This window comes from Pecten maximus, chromosome 2 (assembly GCF_902652985.1).
Source record: "Pecten maximus chromosome 2, xPecMax1.1, whole genome shotgun sequence".
Classification (NCBI taxonomy): domain Eukaryota; kingdom Metazoa; phylum Mollusca; class Bivalvia; order Pectinida; family Pectinidae; genus Pecten; species Pecten maximus.
In genome coordinates this window covers 49,949,832-49,977,595 of record NC_047016.1, presented here as the reverse complement: position 1 = coordinate 49,977,595, position 27,764 = coordinate 49,949,832, and the positions used below count along the sequence as shown (strand labels likewise).

The window sequence follows — 27,764 nt, the reverse complement described above, 5'->3', positions numbered from 1 at the left end:
CCTGAAAGTCTTGGAGATATTCAGTCCCTTTGGCAGGCCCTGAAAGTCTTGGGAGATATTCAGTCTCCTTTGGCAGGTCCGGAAATTCTTGGAGATATTCAGTCTCCTTTGGTAGGCCCTGAAAGACTTGGAGATATTCAGTCCCCTTTGGCAGGCCCTGAAAGTCTTGGGAGATATTCAGCTCCTTTGGCAGGCCCTGAAAGTCTTGGAGATATTCAGTCCCTTTGGCAGGCCCTGAAAGTCTTGGGAGATATTCAGTCCCTTTGGCAGGCCCTGAAAGTCTTGGGAGATATTCAGCTCCTTTGACAGGCCCTGAAAGTCTTGGAGATATTCAGTCCCTTTGGCAGGCCCTGAAAGTCTTGGGAGATATTCAGTCTCCTTTGGCAGGTCTGGAAATTCTTGGAGATATTCAGTCTCCTTTGGTAGGCCCTGAAAGACTTGGAGATATTCAGTCCCCTTTGGCAGGCCCTGAAAGTCTTGGGAGATATTCAGCTCCTTTGGCAGGCCCTGAAAGTCTTGGGAGATATTCAGTCCCTTTGGCAGGCCCAGAAAGTCTTGGAGATATTCAGTCCCCTTTGGCAGGCCCTGAAAGTCTTGGAGATATTCAGTCCCCTTTGGCAGGCCCTGAAAGTCTTGGGAGATATTCAGTCCCTTTGGCAGGCCCTGAAAGTCTTGGGAGATATTCAGTCCCTTTGGCAGGCCCTGAAAGTCTTGGGAGATATTCAGTCCCTTTGGCAGGCCCTGAAAGTCTTGGGAGATATTCAGTCCCTTTGGCAGGCCCTGAAAGTCTTGGAGATATTCAGTCCCTTTGACAGGCCCTGAAAGTCTTGGGAGATATTCAGTCCCTTTGACAGGCCCGGAAAGTCTTGGAGATATTCAGTCCCTTTGGCAGGCCCAGAAAGTCTTGGGAGATATTCAGTCCCTTTGGCAGGCCCAGAAAGTCTGTGGAGATATTCAGTCCCTTTGACAGGCCCTGAAAGTCTTGGGAGATATTCAGTCCCTTTGACAGGCCCGGAAAGTCTTGGAGATATTCAGTCCCTTTGGCAGGCCCAGAAAGTCTTGGGAGATATTCAGTCCCTTTGGCAGGCCCAGAAAGTCTGTGGAGATATTCAGTCCCTTTGGCAGGCCCTGAAAGTCTTGGGAGATATTCTGTCCCTTTGGCAGGCCCTGAAAGTCTTGGGAGATATTCAGTCCCTTTGGCAGGCCCTGAAAGTCTTGGGAGATATTCAGTCCCTTTGGCAGGCCCTGAAAGTCTTGGGAGATATTCAGTCCCTTTGGCAGGCCCTGAAAGTCTTGGGAGATATTCAGTCCCTTTGGCAGGCCCTGAAAGTCTTGGGAGATATTCAGTCCCTTTGACAGGCCCTGAAAGTCTTGGAGATATTCTGTCCATGATGGCAGGCCCTGAAAGTCTTGGGAGATATTCAGTCCCTTTGGCAGGCCCTGAAAGTCTTGGAGATATTCTGTCCATGATGGCAGGCCCTGAAAGTCTTGGGAGATATTCAGTCCCCTTTGGCAGGCCCTGAAAGTCTTGGAGATATTCAGTCCCCTTTGGCAGGCCCTGAACGTCTTGGGAGATATTCAGTCCCTTTGGCAGGCCCTGAAAGTCTTGGGAGATATTCAGTCTCCTTTGACAGGCCCTGAAAGTTTTGGGAGATATTCAGTCTCCTTTGGCAGGCCCTGAAAGTCTTGGGAGATATTCAGTCCCTTTGACAGGCCCTGAAAGTCTTGGGAGATATTCAGTCCCTTTGACAGGCCCGGAAAGTCTTGGAGATATTCAGTCCCTTTGGCAGACCCAGAAAGTCTTGGGAGATATTCAGTCCCTTTGGCAGGCCCTGAAAGTCTTGGGAGATATTCAGTCCCTTTGACAGGCCCTGAAAGTCTTGGGAGATATTCAGTCCCTTTGGCAGGCCCTGAAAGTCTTGGGAGATATTCAGTCCCTTTGACAGGCCCGGAAAGTCTTGGAGATATTCAGTCCCTTTGGCAGGCCCTGAACGTCTTGGGAGATATTCAGTCCCTTTGGCAGGCCCTGAAAGTCTTGGAGATATTCTGTCCCTTTGACAGGCCCTGAAAGTCTTGGGAGATATTCAGTCCCTTTGACAGGCCCGGAAAGTCTTGGAGATATTCAGTCCCTTTGGCAGACCCAGAAAGTCTTGGGAGATATTCAGTCCCTTTGGCAGGCCCAGAAAGTCTGTGGAGATATTCAGTCCCTTTGGCAGGCCCTGAAAGTCTTGGGAGATATTCTGTCCCTTTGGCAGGCCCTGAAAGTCTTGGGAGATATTCTGTCCATGATGGCAGGCCCTGAAAGTCTTGGGAGATATTCGGTCTCCTTTGACAAGCCCTGAAAGTCTTGGAGATATTCTGTCCATGATGACAGGCCCTGAAAGTCTTGGAGATATTCTGTCCATGATGACAGGCCCTGAAAGTCTTGGGAGATATTCTGTCCATGATGACAGGCCCTGAAAGTCTTGGGAGATATTCAGTCCCTTTGGCAGGCCCTGAAAGTCTTGGGAGATATTCTGTCCATGATGGCAGGCCCTGAAAGTCTTGGAGATATTCAGTCCCTTTGACAGGCCCTGAAAGTCTTGGGAGATATTCAGTCCCTTTGGCAGGCCCTGAAAGTCTTGGGAGATATTCAGTCCCTTTGGCAGGCCCTGAACGTCTTGGGAGATATTCAGTCCCTTTGGCAGGCCCTGAACGTCTTGGGAGATATTCAGTCCCTTTGGCAGGCCCTGAAAGTCTTGGAGATATTCTGTCCATGATGGCAGGCCCTGAAAGTCTTGGGAGATATTCTGTCCATGATGGCAGGCCCTGAAAGTCTTGGGAGATATTCTGTCCATGATGGCAGGCCCTGAAAGTCTTGGGAGATATTCAGTCCCCTTTGGCAGGCCCTGAAAGTCTTGGAGATATTCAGTCCCTTTGGCAGGCCCTGAAAGTCTTCTAATCACGCAAGATTTGATTGACTTGACGATCCCCAATTGTTTGAAGCCTTGGTTTCTCTGATATTGGACCAAAATACAACAGAATAAAACCCATATTTTTCTTAAGTTATGAAAGAAAACCTGACCTGTGTTAATTAACTGCAATATGAAGTTTATTCAAAATATGGCTCAGATTTACATTTTAAACTATCTTTTTCTTGGGAAGAGTTATATAAGAAAGTCTCCTTATACCAGGTATTTATCACCTGGGCACATATAACTCTTCAAATGTTGTGGTCATGACATGGTTTGGTTATATGAACCTGATCCAGTGTTTTGATCATGAAGCTATTATAGAAGGCCGTAAAGGTATTAGATAGCTTATCCGGCCACAGGACATTAGGCATCGGCATTGTATTGTTGACTGGACTTAAGGATCAGTGGTCAGCCTTGTCCTAACTGACCACTGCTGTTACAGCCATATATGGTCAGAATTTTCTATTTACAGATATGGTCAGTGTGTTGGGTTCTTATTATCAAACACAGGTGAACCACATTGTAGGTGTTGAACTTGTATAGAATGAATCAAGAATAATTCAAAAGGCTTGTAATCATCATCTCTGAACTCTAAATGAAAATATGGACTTTCTCATTTTGAGGCAGTATCCCTAATTTTCAGTCCTAATTTTCCTGTTTGCCCTCAGCCTATTTAGGAGGGAAGCTCACAGTTTTAACCCTAACTTACCACATAACAGTAAAAACATCTTCACTGTTCATAGTGTTATGAACCCCATTATTCCAGAAGAATGAGTGCAAGCTTGAAAATTTCAACATACACAATATCATCAAAAGATTTAACGAAAAAAGTTAGGTATGCGAATTGAAACAGATGTGTTCTGAATTATTCCTTAAATTTTCATCCATGTGCTCAAATTACATTAATGAGCTTCATAGAGAAGATGAGATGAGCAATCTGCCTCCAACTGATCTGGAGGTTGTTAATGGTGACCATATAAACTTTGCTGATTTAGCGGTTGTAAATTAAATTATAATTGACCAGTAGTCTACTTGGGTAGGTATGTACTGAATCTATACACCTGGACTTATTGCATAATCGTGGTCAAGCCATGCAGGCCAGGTATTAGTAATGAATTTGTTGTAATTCACCCAGTAAATTTGGTACAACTTCAGCTGAGGAAAGTCTCTCTATATATATACTGGTCATAAGTTGTCTCGTTTCACCTCCTGTATACAGATTAGCATATATACAGGTTGATAATCAGACTGGTCAGCCTGTAGAAATGCCTTAAGCTGACCGGTCAAGTACAGGTGTTTCCTGTGCACATGTGTAACAGGTGTATGTTGATGTTCAGTGGTCAAACCCTCTGACCAGAGTAAGTTTAGTTTACCTGCAGGTGTTCTGTATGATAATATTACAGACAGTGGTCAGATGTCCAGCTTGTTGTATGTAACATTATCAGATACAGGGAGTTGGCTTGTATGTACTTGTTGTTTCTCATCTATGAAAGTCACAATAACAAAGGATGGTATATATGGTTAACATTTAATGTACAGGTAAACAGACAGGTATGACTGTGAATATCTACCGCCACACAGGTACAACATATTGACTAACGACATTGCTTTAACCCCACACTCAGGTAAATGAGAGATCTGGCCTAAATACACGTAAATAAATATTATAGCACTTGTACATACATCGACCTTGTGGCGTGTGTTATCTACTGCCTCAACGATAGTTATCATGTGTGTGAATAATCCGTACAGACGTTTAAATCCGCCTGTATTGAATGTCGATATTGGGTATTTTTACACTGGGCCTAATATGCTAATTTAATTGTATTCCTATGTTGCCGATACTAGAAATAATGCAGGACAGTGTGTACAGTGTTTCTGTGTGTGATGTGTGGCAACACATCTCTTCAGCAGATGATTCCCGATTCCCAGTTGAGCAAATTCATCAACCGAACCCCTGTATTTTATCAAATTAATTCTTACCTTCTCTGTAAGAATTTCATGAGGATGGGTTGTGATGGCTGAAATCTTTCTCTTTGGTTTGAAATGATTTTGCAAAACTTTTGAAAAATATTCCTCAGAACTTGTAGATTTGTTTTAATTGTGTGACATTTGTGATCTCTGAGTGGCACAGCCTCCGTCTCTTAACACTTACTAGGTGTTGGTGTAATATATGCGTATGAGAAACTAAATCACCAGGCAGTGGGGAATATTAAATAAAAACAACAAAAAAATAATTTTTCTGAAGTAATTTAATAGTATGCAAATTAATGAGAAATTTGATTGAATCACACACATGATTGCCAATCTTTAGTAGTCTGGACAAATGTTAAGCTGTATGTACAATGCTTGCTGCAGTGTCATTTTAATACGAAACCTTCCTAATATTCAGAGAAAGTATCAGTTAATATTCTGTTGTAAAATGCAGCGGAAAAAAAATTAACTAGTCGTTACTAGTAGTTAGTGAGTTGATTTTGAAAAATTGATCAATAGATTATGGATTTGATGGAGTTCAGTTTTTCTCAGAACGAAGCTGAATAATAGTCTGTTATGATATTAAAATCAAAAAGATATCCAATTGCCATGGGACTTGTGTGATCATTGTGTCTAGCGAACACAATAATCACGGAGTAGATACAGCGGCCCACTGGACCGCTACCGCGCTGCAGATCACAGCACGGTGAATTATGGCAGCGACTGGTGATTCCACACTTTGAAATCAATAAATTTGTGACAGGTTATCTAAAGGTTTTATGACAATTTTGTTTTGTATATCCATTATTGAAAACACTCTTTATATATATGTATTGTTCGTCGTCTGCTGTATAAATTCTATACATCTGTTTGTGGCTTTTTACCGACTGTGGGACCTTCATATTACTGACCTTTGTTATACAAAATGTTTTAAATTTATATATGTAGCTAGAGGCTACTGTGTGAAATTTAACATATTTTGATTCTATTGCATTTAATGATGATAAATTTAATAGGGAAATGGAAATCTGATATTTATATATATATATTTTTGAAGATTTGATACAAATTTTCTTTATGCTTTGGTGAAAAGAAAGGAGTGGGTGTTTTCTTAGTTATTTTTATAAAATGTTAGAAAAACAAAAGTTGAAATCTTGCTCTACAACCTAAGAAGATTGAATTTATCTTTGCTTGACGAATTAAGGGTTGGAGGTGATGCTACATTACATAATCAACGTTGGGCTTTTTACCTTGAGAACAAATCTTTAAGATGCTCCTGTGTTGAGTCTCAGATGTGTTAGTATCTCGTATATAAGTAAAGTCTGCACAAGACTTAAAAAAAAAACCATGTAGCATGTTGAGAGATGCATGATGGCCTGAAACCAGGCTTGAGAATGATACCATTTATCATGAAGCTGTGTGGTATAGCTGTTTTGATGAGCACGGACCACTAACATGAAAATAATGGGTTAAGTCAAGTTAATCAATAAGAGAAAAAGACATTTTGTAGTGTGGATGTTGACTGTATTGATCGGTGAACCCACCAACCTGCCTCCATCTTGAGGGTTTTATATCATGTCACTTTGTGCCACAGTTTCGTGGTGGCTGTGCTGAACTGTGGTCACGAGCGGGACGACCATATATGGAGTTGAGTGACGGTTTGATTGATTCTGAGTATTGTAATTACTTAGTGTGCTGATACAGAAGATGTGGTATGGAGCCAACTGCCACTACCCAAACTTTAAACGTGGTTATATAAATGCCAGCTATAGTAACATGACCCAAACCTTTATAATGATATTCTGTTTCATAATATTCCTCATATTTATTGATTACTCCAGTACAAGTTACAGATATCAATGCTTTTGTTTCTCCGCTTTATCTGTCTGTACATGTCAGAAAAGACACCTCAGTATAGAGGCCGTAAAATTAAAAACCTGTCCGCGACACCAACCGTCTCTATAAACACCAGTAATCTGTCTATAAAAACACCTGTCTATAATGACCAACTGTCTGTATAAACACCAGTAATGTGTCTATACAAACACCTGTCTATAATGACCAACTGTCTCTATCAACACCAGTAATCTGTCTATACAAACACCTGTCTATAATGACCAACTGTCTCTATAAACACCAGTAATGTGTCTACAATGATCAACTGTCTATAATGATCAACTGTCCTTATGAAAACTAGGAATCTGTTTATAAAGATGACCTATCTATTGTGACCACCTGTCTGTAAAAACATGTCTACGGAAGCTGTGTCTGTAAAGAATATATTGAGACAACCTGTTTATAATGAACATCCGTCTACCAAAGCTATGTTTCTGTAAGAAAGGTATTGAGACAACCTGTCTATAAAGAACATCTGTCTACCAAAGCTATGTTTCTGTAAGGAGCATATATTTATAAGGTATCTCTCTATTAAGACCACCTGCTTATAAAGACCACCTGTTTATAACGAACACCTGTTTGTAAAGATATCTTAGAATAAAGGATATTTATTGATAAAGCTGGGATATCTATTGATAAAGCTGGGATATCTATTGATAAAGCTGGGATATCTATTGATAAAGCTGGGATATCTATTGATATTGATAAAGCTGGGATATCTATTGATAAAGCAGGGATATATATTGATAAAGTTGGGATATCTATTGATAAAGATGGGATATCTATTGATAAAACTTGGTAGAGGTTTTATTTTGCAGGTTTTCTGATTACACAGGTTAGCTTTAATTTTGGACCTAAACTCGATTTAGTTTCTACAGAAGTTTAAGGTTTGATGCAAGGTTATTGTTTATACAGAAACTGGACAGAGCTGAATGCCAGTGGCCAGGTATATGTAAATCAAATGGTTAGAGCGTCTGTCTAATGTCCTGAGGTCCTGGGTTTGGATTTTGGTCTGGTTGTTGCATTTTTTCTTTCCTGTGAAGTTTTTAACTCCTGTTCCAAGAGTACTCAGTACCTAACACAGTCACTGCTATTGAAGTTTCCATGAATCACAAAGTTGCAGAAGCCTAAGTCTTACTGTCTTTTCACATAAATTTAAATTATCAGTCATGAAATTTTAATGATCGTTTATAAAATTTAAAATTTCATGCCATATTTTTGAAAATATACCACTAGGTATAGAAATAAAGTTCTTGTTTTCTTATCTGATTTGGTGGACTTTCCTAACGAGCTGATATCTAATTAACGTACCTGTAGGTAATACTGACAGGTAACTTACAGGTCACTATTGGGTCCACACTCAAGGTCATTTGTAGGAACGACACTTGTTATAACTCATGGGGGTCGACACTCTTGGTAATTCCTAGGGTCAACACTTGAGGTCACTCATGGGGGTCAACACTTGAGGTCACTCATGGGGGTCAACACCTGAGATCACTCAAGGGGTCAACACTTGAGGTCACACATGGTATCAGCACTCCTGGTGACTTGTGGGGGTCGACACTCAAGGTCACTCATTGGGTCAACACTCCAGGTGACTTGTGGGGGTCGACACTCAAGGTCACTCATTGGGTCAACACTCCAGGTGACTTGTGGGGGTCGACACTCAAGGTCACTCATTGGGTCAACACTCCAGGTGACTTGTGGGGTTGACACTCAAGGTAAATCATGGGGGTCAACAATGGAGGTTACGCATGGGGTCAGCACTCCAGGTCATTTGCAAGGTGGACACTCGAGGTTACTTATGGGGGTCAACAATTGAGGTCACACATGGGGTCAGCAAATCCAGATCATTTGCAGGGTCGACACTTGAGGTCAATTTGAGGTCCTATATGACAATGATGATTAGAGCGGCTAACTAATGGTTTACTCAAATGTTTATAACAATTTGATGATGTATGAATTGTATTAGTAACAAGGTGACAGCATCTCATTTGCATAACAGACAGGTGGCCAATGAATATTCATATCTGCCTTCTGACATGACATTTGGTAATTATTAGATGTGTAAAATTGTAATCATCATGTTTAAGTTTTTAGGGTCAAGTAAATTTGTTATTACTATATATGTCAGTAATTTGAAACTTTTAATGAAATTACATAAAATTGTAAATACCACATATTTAAAATCTTCAAACAAGCGTGTCCACGTTATCTCTTAGTTCACCTGCCCAAAGGAAGGAGCTAATGGTATCTCAGAAATGATTGAATTAAATTTGACCTTGAATTGTGCTTTGAAGGTCATAACCGCAATTTTGTTGGGACATTGCAGTTGAAATGGCCAATTTGTAGATGTAATGCTCATTGGTTCTCAGTTCTGTAAGCCATTTTGTGTCTCTTGGGATGCAGCGAAAGATTGGATTTTGAAAGGAAACATTGGAAGCGCATAAAGATAGAGTATCATTATATCAACTGGACGTTTTTTTCTGGTAGAGAACACAATAAAATATTTCTAGATGAATCTACAGTATTATCATTATTGATTACGGTAGACAGTGCTTCAGAACCATCACTCCTGCTCGGAATCAACAGCAGCCGTAGCCAGATCTTGGGTCCTCCTCGGCGATGACAAAATTGGTTTTAACTAGTCGTGTTAGACTGCATTTGACTGTCCTAAAAAGGGCATCCTCTGTCCAAGTGTTGTAAATAAGATATCCATGCAGGCTAATTCTTTGGGGTGAATTTCATTGACATTTAGATATGGATAAAATAGAGAAAGCTGAAAAATCCTGTGATGTCACTTATCTTCTGCTAACCATGTTATCATGGTCAGGGTGGGCTTAGTGCCGGCGAATCTAATACCATTTTGTTCTGAAAATTGTATTAAAATGTCCTCATTTCCAAGTTGTCCATTAGATTGATCGAAATGTGAAATCACGATGGGAAAACGTCAGCCTTAAACTGGTTTTCTTTTTTCTAAATATTCATAAATGTAGGAATTTTTTTTTATCTTGTATTTTATCGAAACTAGCAATTAATCTTGGTTGCTGGTAACCATTGAGTTTTATGGTTGACGATATCGGTCAGCTGATCACGGAGTTATATGGTGATGGAAGTGTTTGTTGCTGACTATTATTGTGGAGTAAGTTTTGTTGTTTACCATTGAGTTTAATGGTGGGGAAAGCAGTTCCCTGTACACTGTGACAGGGTCGTTTTCTTCAGTAAGCTGAATCTTGGAAGCCTAATGTGATATCTTCATTAGACAGGCAGAATAAATCAATTTCTCTTCCTTCTCAGCACCTTGGGTATTTTTAGATGGATTAAGCTGCAAGTGTCCTGCACAGAGACATAAAGGTTGATGTTGGACCAATAGCTCTAGATTGTTATTGAATTTACAGTTCAAGAGTTCCCGATCAGTATGTTGTATACTTATTGATGATTAAGATGAGGTAGCATCTGGTCTCAGAATTTAAACAGTTTCAGTATTTGCAGAATATCATGGAATATGTCTTTTTCTGCCTTTTTTTCTGGAAAAAAATCTGGGATTCCAAGTGGTTGTAAGTCTCTGGACATTCAGTGCATTGCTGTATGTGGAAGGTCAGGGGTGATGTTGTCAACTTGAGTCAAGCCAATCGAATATTACAGAATGCTAGCAATATAACTGAATAATTTATAAAAAAGACAGATGCTTTCATGTTGAAAAATGAACCAGTCATTAAGGGCAATTTTTGAAACTTTTTATAAGATTTCTATAAATGGTAGGGACTTGAGTGGGGCTAGTTGGGGCCCTGTAGTAGTAGAGATGGATGATGATCCTTATATAATTTATGGTACAGTGGGTTACTTTAGGGCATCTTATAATGAACCCAATTACCAGTATCTGTGTACATGTGTATACACACAACTGCCTGCTGGGTCCATCCAGATATGTCGGCCATTTAATGTATAATTGTAAAAAGCGATTATTCACCAGAAGAAATTGTTTTCAATCAGTCGAAGCTACATACAGACTACACATACACACATACCAGTGAAAAAGTTATCTAGCTATTCTTTTGGGATTTTTGACCTGATTCATATTACATACCATGCATAAACACTGACTCTCAGATCTGGAGATCAAGTTACAGAAAATCTGGTGGATTTTATTTCATGTGTGCAAATATACATAGCATAATGTTGATTTTACATATTTCAAAAAATCCACCAGCCCCACCCCACCCTCCAAAAAAACCCAGACTTTGTAATTCCCAATAAGAAAAGGTCATTATAGGTGCAGTTAATTTGCCTCAGTGATCTATGGATGTGCAAGGCCGAATCTTCTTAGAATTACTAATATTTTAAGTTTTTGTCTTTGTTACAATGAAAATAACATGATACATTGCAAGGTATCTTAAAAAAACCCTGAGATGTTATAGTTACATATAAATTTGATAGAGAAAATAAATATATTAAAGACTTATCATTCGTTGATCACATAACTGGCCTGTTATGTCAGAGTTAACATGCCCAAGTCATAGTAAACCTGTACCAACACTGTACTAGCACTGTACTACGGTGCGTCACATGATGTGAAAATATGTAAAACCCTAAATTTGACTGTCTTCTATGGAAATAAAATTAAGGTTTTACAGTAATTTCTCACAATCAAGCTATTTGATAAAAAGAAAATTCAACTCCTAATTGTTGAATCACAGTCAACTTTAGTTGAAACTGATGAAAAATTTGATAGCACCATCTAAAGTGTTGTGAAATCAAATTATTGAACCTGGTCAATATACTTCCATATGACTTTACCACACCAATTCGTTAGATAGAGGTTGCTGTCTAAGGACCTGGTGACAGGAAGTTTATGGCATTTGTATGGTTTTTCATTTCCTGTATCAACTGTATATAATGTGACACCACTTTGACCCAGAGGCATCTTCTTAAATATATTTGGCATTTGTCAGTGAAGATTATGTGTCACAGGGGCTTGTTACGTAGAAGGCTTATGTGGGAGTGTGATGATCACAGGGGCTTGTTATTGTTATGTGGAAAGCTTATATGTGCTTATAATGATTCCAAGGGCTTATAAATATTATGTAGAAGGCTTGTATGTGGTTTTGATATCACAGGGGCTTGTTATTGCGATGTAGAAGGCTGATTTGTGGGGCTTATGGATATTATGTAGAAGGATTGTGTGTGCTTGTGATGATCACAGGGGCTTGTTATTGCGATGTAGAAGGCTGATTTGTGGGGCTTATGGATATTATGTAAAAGGCTTGTGTGTGCTTGTGATGATCACAGGGGCTTGTTATTGTTATGTGGAAAGCTTATATGTGCTTATAATGATCCCAAGGGCTTAAAAATATTATGTAGAAGGCTTGTATGTGGTTTGATATCATTGCTTTGTTGAAGGCTTATGTGTGCTTAGAAGGCTTATTTGTACTTACATATTGTGGGGCTTATAAATGTTATGTAGAAAGCTTGTTTGTGCTTATGATGATCACAGGGGCTTGTTATTGTCATGTAGAATGCTTGTATGTGCTGTATGCAGTATCCTCCTCATTGATCAATGGATACTAAAAAATGAAATAAAAATAGAGTGAAAAGATAAAAATAAAGTGATTGATGGTTGACCTAATTCTGTGGTTCAAATTTAAATATGTATTGGGATTTAGATTTCAAAGAAATACTGGTAGTGTGTTACTGCAGTCTTCAGATGAAGCCCTAATCAATGCAAGGCAATGATTTTACAGCCCAAATGAATTATTTAAACTGGTGAGCAAACCAGATGAAATATCAATAATGAGCTAACTACATCGTAGGTTGAAATATTATATAAAAAACATTGCTGGAAGGAAAGAATTGATTTTAACAATATTCATGTGGAAATTTAGAAATGGAGTACCATATTTTAAGTTTGGGGACATAATTTCTTTGTTTGTGGGTTGATGCGTTATTTCTTAACTATAACATTTGAGGTTTTGCTAGATCTGTCGGCCAGAGGCCGTCTTCTCTTTCTTTCCTCTGATGATAAACTCCACTCTCTCACACAAAGAAATGCTTGTGTTCATCACAGGGTCACATAGATAGCCGGTGTTTATATAATGTCTGCTGCAGTGTAGGATACCAGTAAATTGATTGGTGTACAGTGACTGGCCATTCTCCTCCAATTGATTTCAGACAGTAATATACACAATATGACACTGGGGGCAAATCGTGGCTCTAAGCCACACACACCACACTAATAGATATTACAGTAATTTACAGTTACATGTACTATTTATGATATTTATGTTGTAATGTACTATTTATGATATTTATGCTGTAATGTACTATTTATGATATTTATCCTGTAATAACAGGATTTACAGTAACACACATGTACTATTTATGATATTTATCCTGTAATAACGGGATTTACAGTAACACACATGTACTATTTATCCTGTAATAACAGGATTTACAGTAATACACATGTACTATTTATGATATTTATCCTGTAATAACAGGATTTACAGTAATACACATGTACTATTTATGATATTTATCCTGTAATAACAGGATTTACAGTAATACACATGTACTATTTATCCTGTAATAACAGGATTTACAGTAACACACATGTACTATTTATGATATCTATCCTGTAATAACAGGATTTACAGTAATACACATGTACTATTTATCCTGTAATAACAGGATTTACAGTAACACACATGTACTATTTATGATATTTATCCTGTAATAACAGGATTTACAGTAATACACATGTACTATTTATGATATTTATCCTGTAATAACAGGATTTACAGTAATACACATGTACTATTTATCCTGTAATAACAGGATTTACAGTAACACACACGTACTATTTATGATATTTATGCTGTAATGTGTTATGTAGGTTCCCTACCCACAAGCTTGTACATGTTATCTATACCCAGAGTTAATTGTTATCATATAAAACATGTATACAGATGGAATCTGTGTGTGTATACGACTTGGCTGGGACAAGTGCATAGTCACAAGTGGGTCTAGTAGCATGTGTACATGTGATGTTTTAAGTACAGGAGGATATATTCATATGACCTACTATCAACTCTATATTATATATATATCTGTACACAGGAAATCCCTGGAACAGTTGGAGTTATGTAGTAACACAGACTCTCTTAGGAAATAACTTGTCCTAGTTATACAGACTCTCTTAGGAAATAACACGTCCTAGTTATACAGACTCTCTTAGGAAATAACATGTCATAGTTATACAGACTCTCTTAGGAAATAACATGTCCTAGTTATACCATGTCCTAGTTATACCGACTCTCTTAGGAAATAACACGTCCTTGTTATACCGACTCTCTTAGGAAATAACACGTCCTAGTTATACCGACTCTCTTAGGAAATAACATGTCCTAGTTATACCGACTCTCTTAGGAAATAACATGTCCTAGTTATACCGACTCTTAGGAAATAACATGTCCTAGTTATACCGACTCTCTTAGGAAATAACATGTCCTAGTTATACAGACTCTCTTAGGAAATAACATGTCCTAGTTATACCGACTCTCTTAGGAAATAACATGTCCTAGTTATACAGACTCTCTTAGGAAATAACATGTCATAGTTATACACTCTCTTAGAAAATAACACGTGCTAGTTATACCGACTCTCCTAGGAAATAACATGTCCTAGTTATACCGACTCTCTTAGGAAATAACATGTCATAGTTATACCGACTCTCTTAGAAAATAACACGTGCTAGGTATACCGACTCTCCTAGGAAATAACATGTCCTAGTTATACTGACTCTCTTAGAAAATAACATAGACATTTATGATCAGTAAAATGTTTTATTATTCATAATTTTGAAAATTAGATTAATCCAACAGAAATAAAATACCAAATCCCATCAAGTGGTTTGTCAGTCAATATCCAGCCAGGCTGAATTTACCATAGATACAGGTATATTAACTCATTGTTACACAGTGCTTATGGTAAAAAAAACCACCAAAAAACAAAAAATGAAAAACTAAAGGCAAGATCAATTTGTTTCTTATCACGTCTTACTGACTCGCGTCGTTTTCTAAGAATCTGACAGCTCTTTGTCTTAACTGTTTGAATTAGCATGAATGAATAACGTTTCTATGACTTATAACAGTCCTAATTTATAATTGTCACATTATGTAAGATTTTAATAACATCATATTAACAGAAAATTTGATGCATTAGGTAGCAGATATCACATGTCTCCTTTGAATATTCATACCGGTAGACTGTTAACTCCAGGAAGTAACAATTGGGTAATATTTAAACCACAAAATCTTAAGATTTACTTTTCTTTTGGACAGAGCACTGATGATCTTGTTTGACACAAAAATGAATATGCACCGTCGAGACTAATTTCTATTGTGATGTCATTGTAACGCTGTTGTTTTTATTGTGTCATTACAGATTGTTGATAGGGAGTCGGTTGCCATGGAGAAGGGCGACAAGGACTCTCCGGGGTCTGGCAGGAATATCTTTGATAATGCAGCCAATATGATGGGTAAGTAAAGGGAGGTAATCATGAAGATGGTCAATAAGGGGAGATAATTGTGGAAAATAGTTTAATCAGGAGAAAACTGAAACTTGTTACATGAAAAATGGGCCTGGAATAACCATTAAAAATCTTCCTCTGCTCTTCTTGAAAATATTAATTACATGTTTTTTATGTAAAAAAAAAATGTGTATTTGTAATGATGATATCGCCATGATTAGTGGCATGATGCTGTTGATTTTTACTGTCACACAATTCTCCAATGTTTGTTGAAATATTTTCTGAGGACTTTATATGTTGTGAATCAAATAATTAATTTTGATAATTATAAAATAGCATATATGTTGTGAATCAAATAATTAATTTTGATAATTATAAAATAGCATATATATTATGAATCAAATAATTAATTTTGATAATTATAAAATAGCATATATATATTGTGAATCAAATAGTTAATTTTGATAATTATAAAATAGCTTTTATATGTTGTGAATCAAATGCATATGTAATTCATTTCAATAATTAAAAAAAGCAGTTATTTGTTGTGAATCAAATATTTTATTTCAATAAAATAGCATTAATTGTGCAGGAATGTATACACTCTAAAACTGCAGTTAAATCGCTGTGTAAGGGAGACAACTCTCCCCTGATAGGTTTGAACATATGGCATATATACAGGTTGTTTAAGTAGTTTCCACCAAGAGAGATAGCCATCAATATGTTAATATTTTATGTGCTTCCTTCAAAGAAACCTCAAATCAGAAATAATTATAATGAGTTTTCTGTGCTTTTATGAAAATTAAATTAATTTTAAGTTTTGAACTGGTTTCCTCTAAACATTTCAGTCAAATAGCTATAAGAGGAATACATATCTACTCACAACCGCATTTTTTTTTTTTTTGACTTTCTAGGTATGTCCCCTTTTGGGTTGTCCTTCGGCGCACACTTGGCCCACATGCCGCACATGTCCAACGCATATTCTTTGCTGCAGCACCACCCTGCCTTCCCAGTGTCCTCTCTGTTCGGTGGACTAGCCGAGGGGGCATTTGGTCACTTCCCCCCGTCCTTCAGCTCAGCTGAAGGTAAGGTCAAAAAGTCAAGTAAGGAAACATTTAAACAAGCAAAATTGTCTAAATCTTCAAACTGTTGTTATTATTATCATCTCCGTCCTCGGCCATTGATAATCCAGCCGAAAATTAATCTGGTTGTCCCACTATCCAGTCACCACTAATCTGGTTGTCCCACTATCCAGTCACCACTAATCTGGTTGTCCCACTATCCAGTCACCACTAATCTGGTTGTCCCACTATCCAGTCACCACTAATCTGGTTGTCCCACTATCCTGTCACCACAAATTTAAATGTCCTACATTCCACCCACCACTAATCTGGTTGTTCAATGATCCAGTCACCACTAATCTGGTTGTCCCTCTATCCAGTCACCACTAATCTGTCCGACTATCCAGTCACCACTAATCTGATTGTCCGACTATCCAGTCACCACTAATCTGGTTGTCCCACTATCGAGTCACCACTAATCTGGTTGTCCCACTATCCGGTCACCACTAATCTGGTTGTGTCACTGTCCAGTCACCACTAATCTGGTGGTCCCACTATCCAGTCACCACTAATCTGGTTGTGGCACTATCAAGTCCCCACTAATCTGGTTGTGGCACTATCGAGTCCCCACTAATCTGGTTGTGGCACTATCGAGTCCCCACTAATTTGGTTGTGGCACTATCGAGTCCCCACTAATCTGGTTGTGGCACTATCGAGTCCCCACTAATCTGGTTGTCCCACTATCCAGTCACCACTAATTTGGTTGTCCCACTATCCAGTCCCCACTAATCTGGTGGTCCCACTATCCAGTCACCACTAATCTTGTTGTCTCACTATCCAGTCACCACTAATCTGGTTGTCCCACTATCCAGTCACCACTAATCTGGTGGTCCCACTATCCAGTCACCACTAATCTGGTTGTCCCACTATCCAGTCACCACTAATTTGGTTGTCCCACTATCAAATCAGTGCTAATTGTTGTCCAGCTTTCCAGAAAGATAGGAATAGATATTGTGTAAAGTTGAAGCTTGAGAATCAATATAACTATCTATTTTGCTTATAAATAAAATGTTTATTGTTTAAAAAAATTAAATTAGATTGTTGTTTTAGTTAAGCTTAATGTTAAACACAAAAAAAGTTAAACAAAAATGAAATTAGAGTATTGTTTTAGCAAAGCTTAATGTTTAACACTAAAAAGTTAAACAAAAATGAAATTAGAGTGTTGTTTTAGCAAAGCTTAATGTTTAACACTAAAAAGTTAAACAAAAATGAAATTAGAGTATTGTTTTAGCAAAGCTTAATGTTTAACACTGAAAAGTTAAACAAAGAGAGAAAGATCACCTGGTAATAAAAAAGAGTGTAAAGAAATTATGATTTATAGTAAACAACGGCTGTACTGACTACAGCCCTCATATCTTGATTAATAGAGTATATGATGGGATAAACAAGATTTTACATATAAAGAGTCGAATATAGGAATCCCTGTTTTTAATTAAAAAGTAAACAAATATAAAAAAAAAATGCTTTAGTGAGATAACTGTGAAATTATGTGTATTAATATGAATTTATTTTGAATATTACGTATTTGTCCAAATTTAGCAATGTTTAATTTTGGATGGACTAGATATGTTATAGGTGTTTCTCATAGGAAACCTTTTCCACAGAGTCTGTATTGATGAGATGTGTTGTTTATTATAGGGACTTCAATACTACAGAGCCCTATTTTGAGTCTGTGTGCGAGTCCTAATGGGGCTCCCTTGAATATTGCAATACCTGATCTGAATAAGTCTGAAACTGTTGATAATAGTAAGCTGTTGTCCCTACCTTTGGAATAATGTTAAGATGTTATTGTGTTAATGAAACCTGCATGGTAGGAATTTAAATAAATCATTTTTAAAATTTTGACATTTTCTTTAAATTTATATCTTAAGTTTTATAACTGTTTTTGATATGGTTTTGTAGTGTTATTGGATATGACATAAATATATTGTGGGATTAATTTTGAGTTTTATATCTGACTTTGTTTCTTCCTGCATGTTAACTATTTCATGTTAGGTAAATTGTTTGTGTCATTTTTATTTCATAACTCCCGTAGAAATAAGCGAGACAAATAAGTAACTTCGATATTGTATATAAATAATTTTTTTTTTTAATATTTTGCATGTTATGTTTTTGGTCCTATGCCCTCAGTGACAGCTGCTGAATTTTGACCTTATATGCCAAGTTCTTTGATTTGACGAGACCTGGTGGTTTATACAAATTATTATTTGTGATAGTGATTAGCGCTGAGTGCATGTACTTCATACTTCTTGCCGATATTTAGTTAAGATTAAATGTTGCTTTTTTTCAGTCAAATATTTGTGTGAAGCATTGTGGCCATTGTAAAAGATTTTAAATGAAATAATTTCATTTCATGATGAAAGCATGCAAATATGATCTTGCATATTCTGTTATTCTGTGCAATCTGGCTAATATGATGTAATATTGTGGTATCCTACAGGATACTGGATATGGCAGGTTTTACACCATGTTTAAATAATAAAAAATTAGTTTCAATGATATCATTTGTTTACATCAAATACAGAATCAGAAATGTCAGAGTTGCTAAACAATTTGGATAAAAAATGAAGATAAAAAAGAACCTTGCTATATTTTGAGGGAAGGAAAGATGTTTTCTTTTCCGATGATCTCTTTTATAAATGTATGAGTATTATATACATGTATATATTAAATTATCTATTTCATTTCTGCTAAACAAATTCAGAATGAAAACATTTTCTCTACAGGTTCAAGTTCAAAGTCATCGCCATCAAAACATTCACCAAAGTCATCTAAATCATCGTCAAGATCATCTAAGTTATCCCGATCATCCTCGTCCAAGACGACCGTAACCAAGGCGACGACTACCCTAGCGACGACCTCAACCGTGAGCACAAGCTCCAGCCGACCAACAACCACGACAATGGTGTCGGGGACGACGGGCGTCAGTCTGTTGTCAGGAAAATTCAAGAAATCATCCAAACATTTGTCGTCCAAGACGTTCACTACCTCTTTACTTGCACAGAGCACCTCACAGAAAAATTCAGCCAATGGGGCGGTGTCCCAGTCAGCCTCCACCTCACCGTCGCCCTCGGCAACCTCATCTTCATCTGCAGCTGTTTCCCTATCGCCTTCAACCAAACATAAGGATCTATTAAAGGTATTTAGAATTTTGAAGGTGGAGCTTTTAAAGTGTCCTGGATGAAGGGAGTTCCGAAGGTTGATAATATGATCCATTTAAGGAGATACTCTTATAATGCTTCCAAACTTTGTTTAGTTTGAGTAAGTCGATAAGAACATTATTAAAATTATGGCAAAACATTATTTTAAGTAAGTTGATAAGAACTTTGTTAAAATCATGGTCCAAGTCAGCAGGAACAAGAATTATTAACATTTAATACAGACCAATTAGACCCCTTGATTTGATTTTACTTTACAACTTTTCTATATTGTACCCGTGCTGGACCAGTGCTTTTCAGTAATCATGTATACGGTAATTGTAAGGATTATTGAGAAAATATGAAATTAATAGGACAGAAACATTGCATTGTGATTTTCGTGATTTTGATGATCTACAGACGTTAGAAAATGGTGCCACGTTATACGAGAGTGACAATCCCTCCAATGGGTCTCTGGCTAGTAATGGCCTCAGCAGCGACGAAGAGGACTTCACCGGAAACGGACAGCTCGGAAATGATAGGGATATGGTGCGTAACTTTATGGTCAAATATTATAACTATATAGACAAGGGTTCGTTATATACATGTGTTCGTTATATACATGTGTTCGTTATATACAGGTGTTCGTTATATACAGGTGTTCGTTATATACAGGTGTTCGTTATATACATGTGGTCGTTATATACAGGTGTTCGTTATATACATGTGGTCGTTATATACAGGTGTTGGTTATATACAGGTGTTCATTATATACATGTGGTCGTTACATACAGGTGTTCGTTATATGCAGGTGTTCGTTATATACAGGTGTTCGTTATATACAGGTGGTCGTTATATACAGGTGTTCGTTATATACAGGTGTTTGTTATATACAGGTGTTCGTTATATACAGGTGTTCATTATATACATGTGGTCGTTATATACAGGTGTTCGTTATATACAGGTGTTCGTTATATACAGGTGGTCGTTATATACAGGTGGTCGTTATATACAGGTGGTTGTTAAAGCAGGTTTGACTGTATGTTAATAGATCACTTGAAGACATCATAGAGTCAATCTGATTAAGATGGTACAGAAACCGAGTTTTGAGTGATTGAACATCTGTATGATTAGATCTTTAAATATTGTCTATAAGTTACCATGTTACCAGTTGATTAAATGTGTTATTTCAAATGTTACAGCATAAAATAGCATTAAAGGGAGAGCACTACACTATCTTATTAAAGACATGAACTTGATGAATATTATGTAAAGATTTTTTTAAACTTCCAAGCAAAATTTGTTTGTCTTGTTGTTAGACCATCCTCAGGATTTAATATCTTACAGATTTCTCCTAAAATAAATGGAAAAGCTTAATTGGCAAGTTTGAATAGAAAATCAAAGGTGTTATAATTATCTTGGAGAAAAATCATCTGCTGTTGCCTCTAAAATTTTCTTTCAAATTCTGAAAGTTGACACATTCATCATATATCTGACCAAATTTTATTCAAATGTTCTTTATTTAGGATTCCAATGATGAGGGCGGAAATGACTCCATTGATGGTAGAAACACAGGGTCACCCAACATTCACATCGACGGTACCAAGAAAAGGCTGATTGCAGACCAGATTCGACAACGTGTGCAAAACAAGCCCATCCAAAACATCAAACCCTCCATCATGCAGCCAATGAAGAGGGGGCGGGGCCGCCCTCCCAAACATGAGCCAACGCCCACTCCACAACAGTTGGAAGTCATCAAGGTAACCTCGTCTTGATGTGAAATTAATTATTTAATCATTTGTATATATTTGGAAACTTGTAAGATTTTAAAAGTTGCATTAGTGTAACAGAATAAATCAATGTGAACAATTCATTTGGAATTTCCCCCCAAAATATATAGCAGGGAGGGGAGGGGGGGGGGGGGGGAGTGTTCTTTTTGTTAAAACAAATCAACTGTTCCTGCAGTTTTTCTTTGCAAAACACAAACATCTAAATTCCATATGAGCTTTCACTTTGTTTTCCAACGTACTGTTCCAGATGTTTTCCAAATTACTCATTTAGTTTAATATGCCATGAATTTTTATGTGAATTTGAAGGAAGCATTAGTTTGTCAGGGCTCCAATACTAAAATCCTCTGTCTCCTAGATTCCCCATCTCCTTTAGCTATAAAATTATATATTTCATAAATTGATGTTTTCTGTAATGATTTATCCAGGAATACAAAAAACAGCAGGAATATTTGAAGCGCCAGCTGGAAGAGAATCTGAAGCAGCAGCAAATGCAGCTGAAGATGATGAAGCATAGTCAAGTGGAGAAAGAGAAAGAGGCGTCGGCCAAGGTTCAGAAGCTGCTGGAGGCCAGTGTCAAACAGGCTCGAGCAAACGCTGCCGCTGGAGCGCGAGAAAAGGAGGCGAAGCATCAGTCTGCCCTCTCACCACCTTTGTTTCCAAAAGAGGTAGGCTAAATATATCCAATCTACAACTTATGTGATCTCAAAATCATCTCTAGCATTAAAACTATTCACAGAAATATTGTGAAAATAGCATAGATATCCCTAAAAGTTTAAGTAAATATAAAATCTTAAATCTCTCTGGTCCTCTCATCTTTAAGTCGACTTGTTGTTTACTCTATTTGAATTTATGATGAGAAGAATTGTAATATGTTGGATAGGACAAATGATTTCCCTGAGGAAGGGCAGTAATATCGCGAAAGCGAAAGTATTTCGAGTGAGAAACTTTTATCAGATTTGATCTGCAAAAGTTTTTTTCCGATTCCTCCCAGTATGTCTTACATCTTTTCTGTCTCTGGTCTTTGCGGCACAAGGGAGGTAACTCATCGGAATTGATGAATTCTGAAGTACAAGAGTTTAATCAGATTTTAACACAATTTATAAGAGAAGAGTCTTTTTCCCACATGTATTCGAGCTTAAATGATTTTATTCTCAGAATTACCATTTTTGTTTCACTTTGAATAAGATTCTGATACAAAATATCTACCCTTTAAGACGACCTACAGCTCACAGGTTCTATAAGTCGAGTCATGCCTCAATATTTTTCTGCCTTCACACTTAGCCACCCAAGATCATTTTCCTGCCACTACATGTATTTTACCTGATAATTCTTGACAGAATTTTGAAACATTATATAAAAGTATATACGATGACGTAAATTCAATCAGAAATTAAATGCAGCATGAACATTTAATTTCGTGTGGTTACAGGCCAGTAGCAGATCAGCCACATCACAGGGTAATTCAACCGTGTCAAGATCAGACAAATCGGATCAAGACGTTCATCCTTCCACATCTAAGGGCAGCCCAGTCAAGTTGAAACACCTGTCTGAGGAGAGCTCTGGACTTTCTGAAGACAACGATTCGGACATGATGAATGATAGTGATGATGAGGATGATAGTGGTATCAATGAAACCGACTCGGATGCCGAACCTCGACTTAAGATGGTCATCGACTCGGAAAGTGACTCTCACGAGGCTGCCAACCTGAGCAAGGGAGCGAAGCGCAGTGCTGATGAATCATCTGAGAGTATGTTGAATATTTTACAAGTGACTCAGTCAATAAGATAATCTTTAACAGCTTGTGGCAAAAAATATTTTCACTTTGGTCTTTAATTACAATGACAATTTGATTTTACCAAAAAATTATAGCAATTAAATTATTTATTTTATTATTCTAATTATAAAAATGTAAGTTTAAATTTTGATTTTTCTGCCTAAATCTGTTCAAGGAAGTCTTGACAAGGTTTTCAAAAGAGTAAACAATTATTATAATGAAGCTTAAGTCAGGACATCTCCCTAAGAATATTTCCTTTTTTCCTCAAAACTGACTTGCATGTCTGAATTTTTATCTTGTAGAGAACGAGACGCCAACAAAGCGCCCGCGTGTACAGATGGATGAGAAAGAGCTGAAGATCCCGATGGACGCCGGCTGGCGAAGACAAACCACTATTCTGGCCATCGGCAAGCGTGGCTTTATTGGCGAGGTTCTTTACTTTGCTCCATGTGGCAAGAAGATGAAAACTATCCCAGATGTTATGCGGGTAAGTATCGAAACTTTAACATGTTAAGATGTGTTAACACGCAAGCCTGACATGGCATTGTATGACCGAAAAGTTTGGAAGGCGTTTTAATTATAGCGTTTGGTACAAAGTGTTATGTAGTTAGTAGTTAGTAGAACCGAATGTCTAGGGAGATGAAATGATTTAAATTTGAAAATTAGGACTGAGCATAATGATATGAAACTGTACTCTTTACTGATATACAACACGTGCGATTAAATATGTTAAAGAACACATTTTCTTTCTTCTTTGTAGTATGTTGACCGTCATTCGATCACGGGGATGGGACGTGAGAATTTCTCCTTCAACACCAAAGTCAACGTGGGTGACTTCTACGAGACCCGGCATGGCCACAATGTAAGTATTACATGTCGACAAGTGATGTGGTCTTTTTATAAGAAGTAAGAGGCAAACTGTATCTGCAGCCGTTATTTTGTTAACAATTTGAACGATTCATTTATGTTTTCACCTTGTTGTCATGGTTACAGGGAGTTGTGAAACTGACCAACGACGAAGTAGTGGAGAGGATGGCATTAGTCGAGAGTAAACGCCAGAAAATGTTACGATATAAACAGCAACGTGGTCGAAAACGGATGGAGAAACAGAACAAGCAACTGCAGTTGGCCAAGCAAATGATGGATCAGAAACTCAAACGCAAAATGGATCAACAAGGTCTGTACACGAATCCAATTCATCAAAACGCTTTATTTCAAATAATTTGTTGTGTGCTATCAAAATGTTTTATATTGAAAATGTTAGTAATATTTTGAGTCATCACAATTACTGTAAATTTGAATATTTTATTTGGATAGTCTCAATGTGTAACAGCTTACAGAGAATTAAGTCTAATGTAGGGTTAGAGAGTTTCTAGATGAATGTTTCAGTTGTGTTAACATTGGACTAAAATGTTGACTTGCTATTTACTTGTTCATAGTAGAGATGGCCAGGAGAGCATCGGAGTACAAGGTACAGAAAAGAGTCGAGAAAGATCGCCAGAAGGATATGGCTAACAAAGTGAAGCAGATCAAAGGTATAAATGAAAACTAAATAAAGACGGTTTGCGACAACTCAACCTCATTAATTTAGAACTGTAATTGTCCACAAATAAGCTCCTTCTTCATTTTTGCAGAATATTCATTTTTGAAATAGTAAGGTAAAAATGGTTGACATATAAGCCCTGTCCAAACTTGGATACAAAAGTTTTAACCAGAGGCGGCTTAAGGATGAATACGGTACTAAAGTTTAACATTAGGAAGGGGGCTGATTTGAGGATAAATTCGGTACTTAACTTTTGCAATAGGGAAGGGGGCTGATTTAAAGCTAAATGTAGTGCTAAACTTTGACACTAGGGAAGGGGGCTTATTTGAAGATAAATATGGTGCTAAACTTTGACACTAGGGAAGGGGGCTTATTTGAAGCTAATTACAGTGCTAAACTTTGACACTAACGAAGGGGGCTTATTTAAAGCTAAATATAGTGCTAAACTTTGACACTAGGGAAGGGGGCTTATTTGAAGCTAATTACAGTGCTAAACTTTGACACTAGGGAAGGGGGCTTATTTAAAGCTAAATGTAGTGCTAAACTTTGACACTAGGGAAGGGGGCTTATTTAAAGCTAAATGTAGTGCTAAACTTTGACACTAGGGAAGGGGGCTTATTTGAAGATAAATATGGTGCTAAACTTTGACACTAGGGAAGGGGGCTTATTTAAAGCTAAATGCAGTGCTAAACTTTGACACTAATGAAGGGGGCTTATTTAAAGCTAAATATAGTGCTAAACTTTGACACTAGGGAAGGGGGCTTATTTGAAGATAAATATGGTGCTAAACTTTGACACTAGGGAAGGGGGCTTATTTGAAGCTAATTACAGTGCTAAACTTTGACACTAGGGGAGGTAACTGTATGTGAGAAATTAGAAAAGTTAATATTCTCTTACACAGGTTGTAAAATGTTATTGTTTTACACAATATAAAAAGTCATCTGAATGTCCATTTTCTTAATCTGCACTTTTATCTAATTTTGTGCGGACATGTTCATTTTTTGAAAATTGAACATGAAAAATAGAATTGAATATTCTATGCAATGCCTGTACAATGAGGCGCCTGTGAACAATTTATTAAACCTACATTTAAATGTTGGAATCAATCCAAAGAATTTTTTTATATTTGTTTCAGCTATAGAGCAGAAGAAACAAAAGGAACAGCTCAATCTAATTCGAGAACAGGAGAAAATGCAACGACATGAGCAGATGAGGATTGAGCGGGAGCTGAGAGCACAACAGATTCTTGAGGTTAGTAGTGAAATGATTGGGTAAGGAAATGATGCAAGGGTGTGTATCAGTCAGGTTATGTCTAACACAAACTTCACTGTGACCTTGGCAACTCCGAACTGACATTGAACACTGTGATCAGCAGTTGTTTAACATTAACACAAAATTAAAAACAGGATATTTTTGTTTTGGAAGTTCTATGAGCAGAAAAAATATCATCAAACTTTTTAAGGAAAAAGTAGGCTGGTGAAAATTAGTGAATAAACAAAAACTAGAATACCAGGTAATGTTATGAAATAGAAATAATGATAAAATTTTGGAAAATTGAAATTCTGAAGTTAATATAACATCATGGATAAATATTATGTGATGCACACACACAAAAAAAAAATATATATATATATATCTTGAATGATTTTATCTAGTGACAAATAATTTTTATCAAAGCCTACATGCGAAGTATTCCATGTAACCTGTACCTTAGCTCCTCCTTCAGAGGCCCAGTCATCATACCTGTTTTTTTCGTCTCATTTTAATTTAGGTGATTTTCTCATATTTATAGAAAATGTTCAGTTACAATAAATGTTTTTTTTCTCCATATCAAGGATTAGATTTAGAATTTTAAATAGCAATATTACATGATATCTCTTTTGTCCTGAGTGGTCAAGGGACCTTATGTACATCATCCTTGGTCTTTTGACCATCCATCCATCCATCCATTGACCATCGTCAGTTTTGTGAGCTAATGCCTTCGTGCATTGTCTGTTGTCGTCTTTTAAGTGCAGGAAGCATAACAGGACCAAATAGTAGAATAATGGAATAAATATTAACAAAGGCTAATTAATAAGGTTTTGTGAAGAGATATAACGTCTCGGGTCGAATACAGCATACTTGTTGTTGTTTGCAAAAAAAAAAAATCGCCACTTCAGTGAAGAAATTAAAAGATGTAGGATGAGCAGTACAGGCCCTAAGGGCCTCTTGTGTTTAGGATGAAATATTCAGCCAGTATCTGTAGTTTTATTCTTTTGTTTATTTTAAAATTACAAACTGAAGTCCATCAGAACAAAATGAAGCAACTCTCTTTTTCTGCCTTATTTGCCTGTGAAAGCCAAAAGCTGTTAACGATTTTATTTTGCTTTTTAAATGGAACATCACAAATCTTCATTTTCAGGGTTGTGTTCATCTTCAAAACATTTATTGTAAACAATTAGTATTCTTAGAATTATTTTTCCTGTCAGATTTTGTTGCGATCACTAGATCTGATATACTGTACTTGAACACGGAGAAGTTAGACCAATTTCAAAGTAATGCCTGACCAAGTCTGCTCTAATTTTCTATCTGATATTCAAGATACAATGTAATTGAATTTCATTTTGAGTTTTAGCTTTTAAAAATTAAAAAAAACAAACAAACAAACATGTATATCTATAAATATTACCATGTTTTATGAGGTTTCTGGCTAGTCCTGGAAGGTTTTGGGTTGAAATCCCAATTTTGCTCATTTTTAAGTTTTAATTTTCTATCAGGCAAAGAATAAGAATCGTCAAAGAAAGAAAAAAATGTGTTTTTGCATGGTAGTTTATCCTTATGTCAGCTTTCTCTGCATGTCTCATCTCTCTGTTGAACAATTCTTGGAAATCATAATTCATAGGATTTCTTTATTGTTTTAAACCAACCAATACCCAAATAAAAAAATCTATATACATTTTATATATGTGAAATATACAGGCAAGGAGACATGATGCCTAAAGCCATCAAAATGTGTATAAAATAGAAATTGTACAGGTTTTATTTATTCTATTATTATTAAATTGAAA

At 37.0% G+C, this 27,764-nt stretch overlaps 1 protein-coding gene across 1 annotated transcript in view; it reads left to right on the top strand.

Moving 5' to 3' along the window:
* Positions 1 to 27,764, top strand: part of LOC117322368 — a 54,069-nt gene that overhangs the window by 2,304 nt on the left and 24,001 nt on the right. The window contains 12 exon segments of the mRNA XM_033877235.1: positions 15,267 to 15,360; positions 16,266 to 16,454; positions 19,199 to 19,611; positions 20,030 to 20,158; positions 21,136 to 21,369; positions 21,825 to 22,064; positions 22,829 to 23,147; positions 23,477 to 23,661; positions 23,935 to 24,036; positions 24,168 to 24,351; positions 24,614 to 24,709; positions 25,853 to 25,968. Of these exon segments, the coding sequence (XP_033733126.1) occupies positions 15,291 to 15,360; positions 16,266 to 16,454; positions 19,199 to 19,611; positions 20,030 to 20,158; positions 21,136 to 21,369; positions 21,825 to 22,064; positions 22,829 to 23,147; positions 23,477 to 23,661; positions 23,935 to 24,036; positions 24,168 to 24,351; positions 24,614 to 24,709; positions 25,853 to 25,968 (2,277 nt within the window). The 5' untranslated portion in view covers positions 15,267 to 15,290.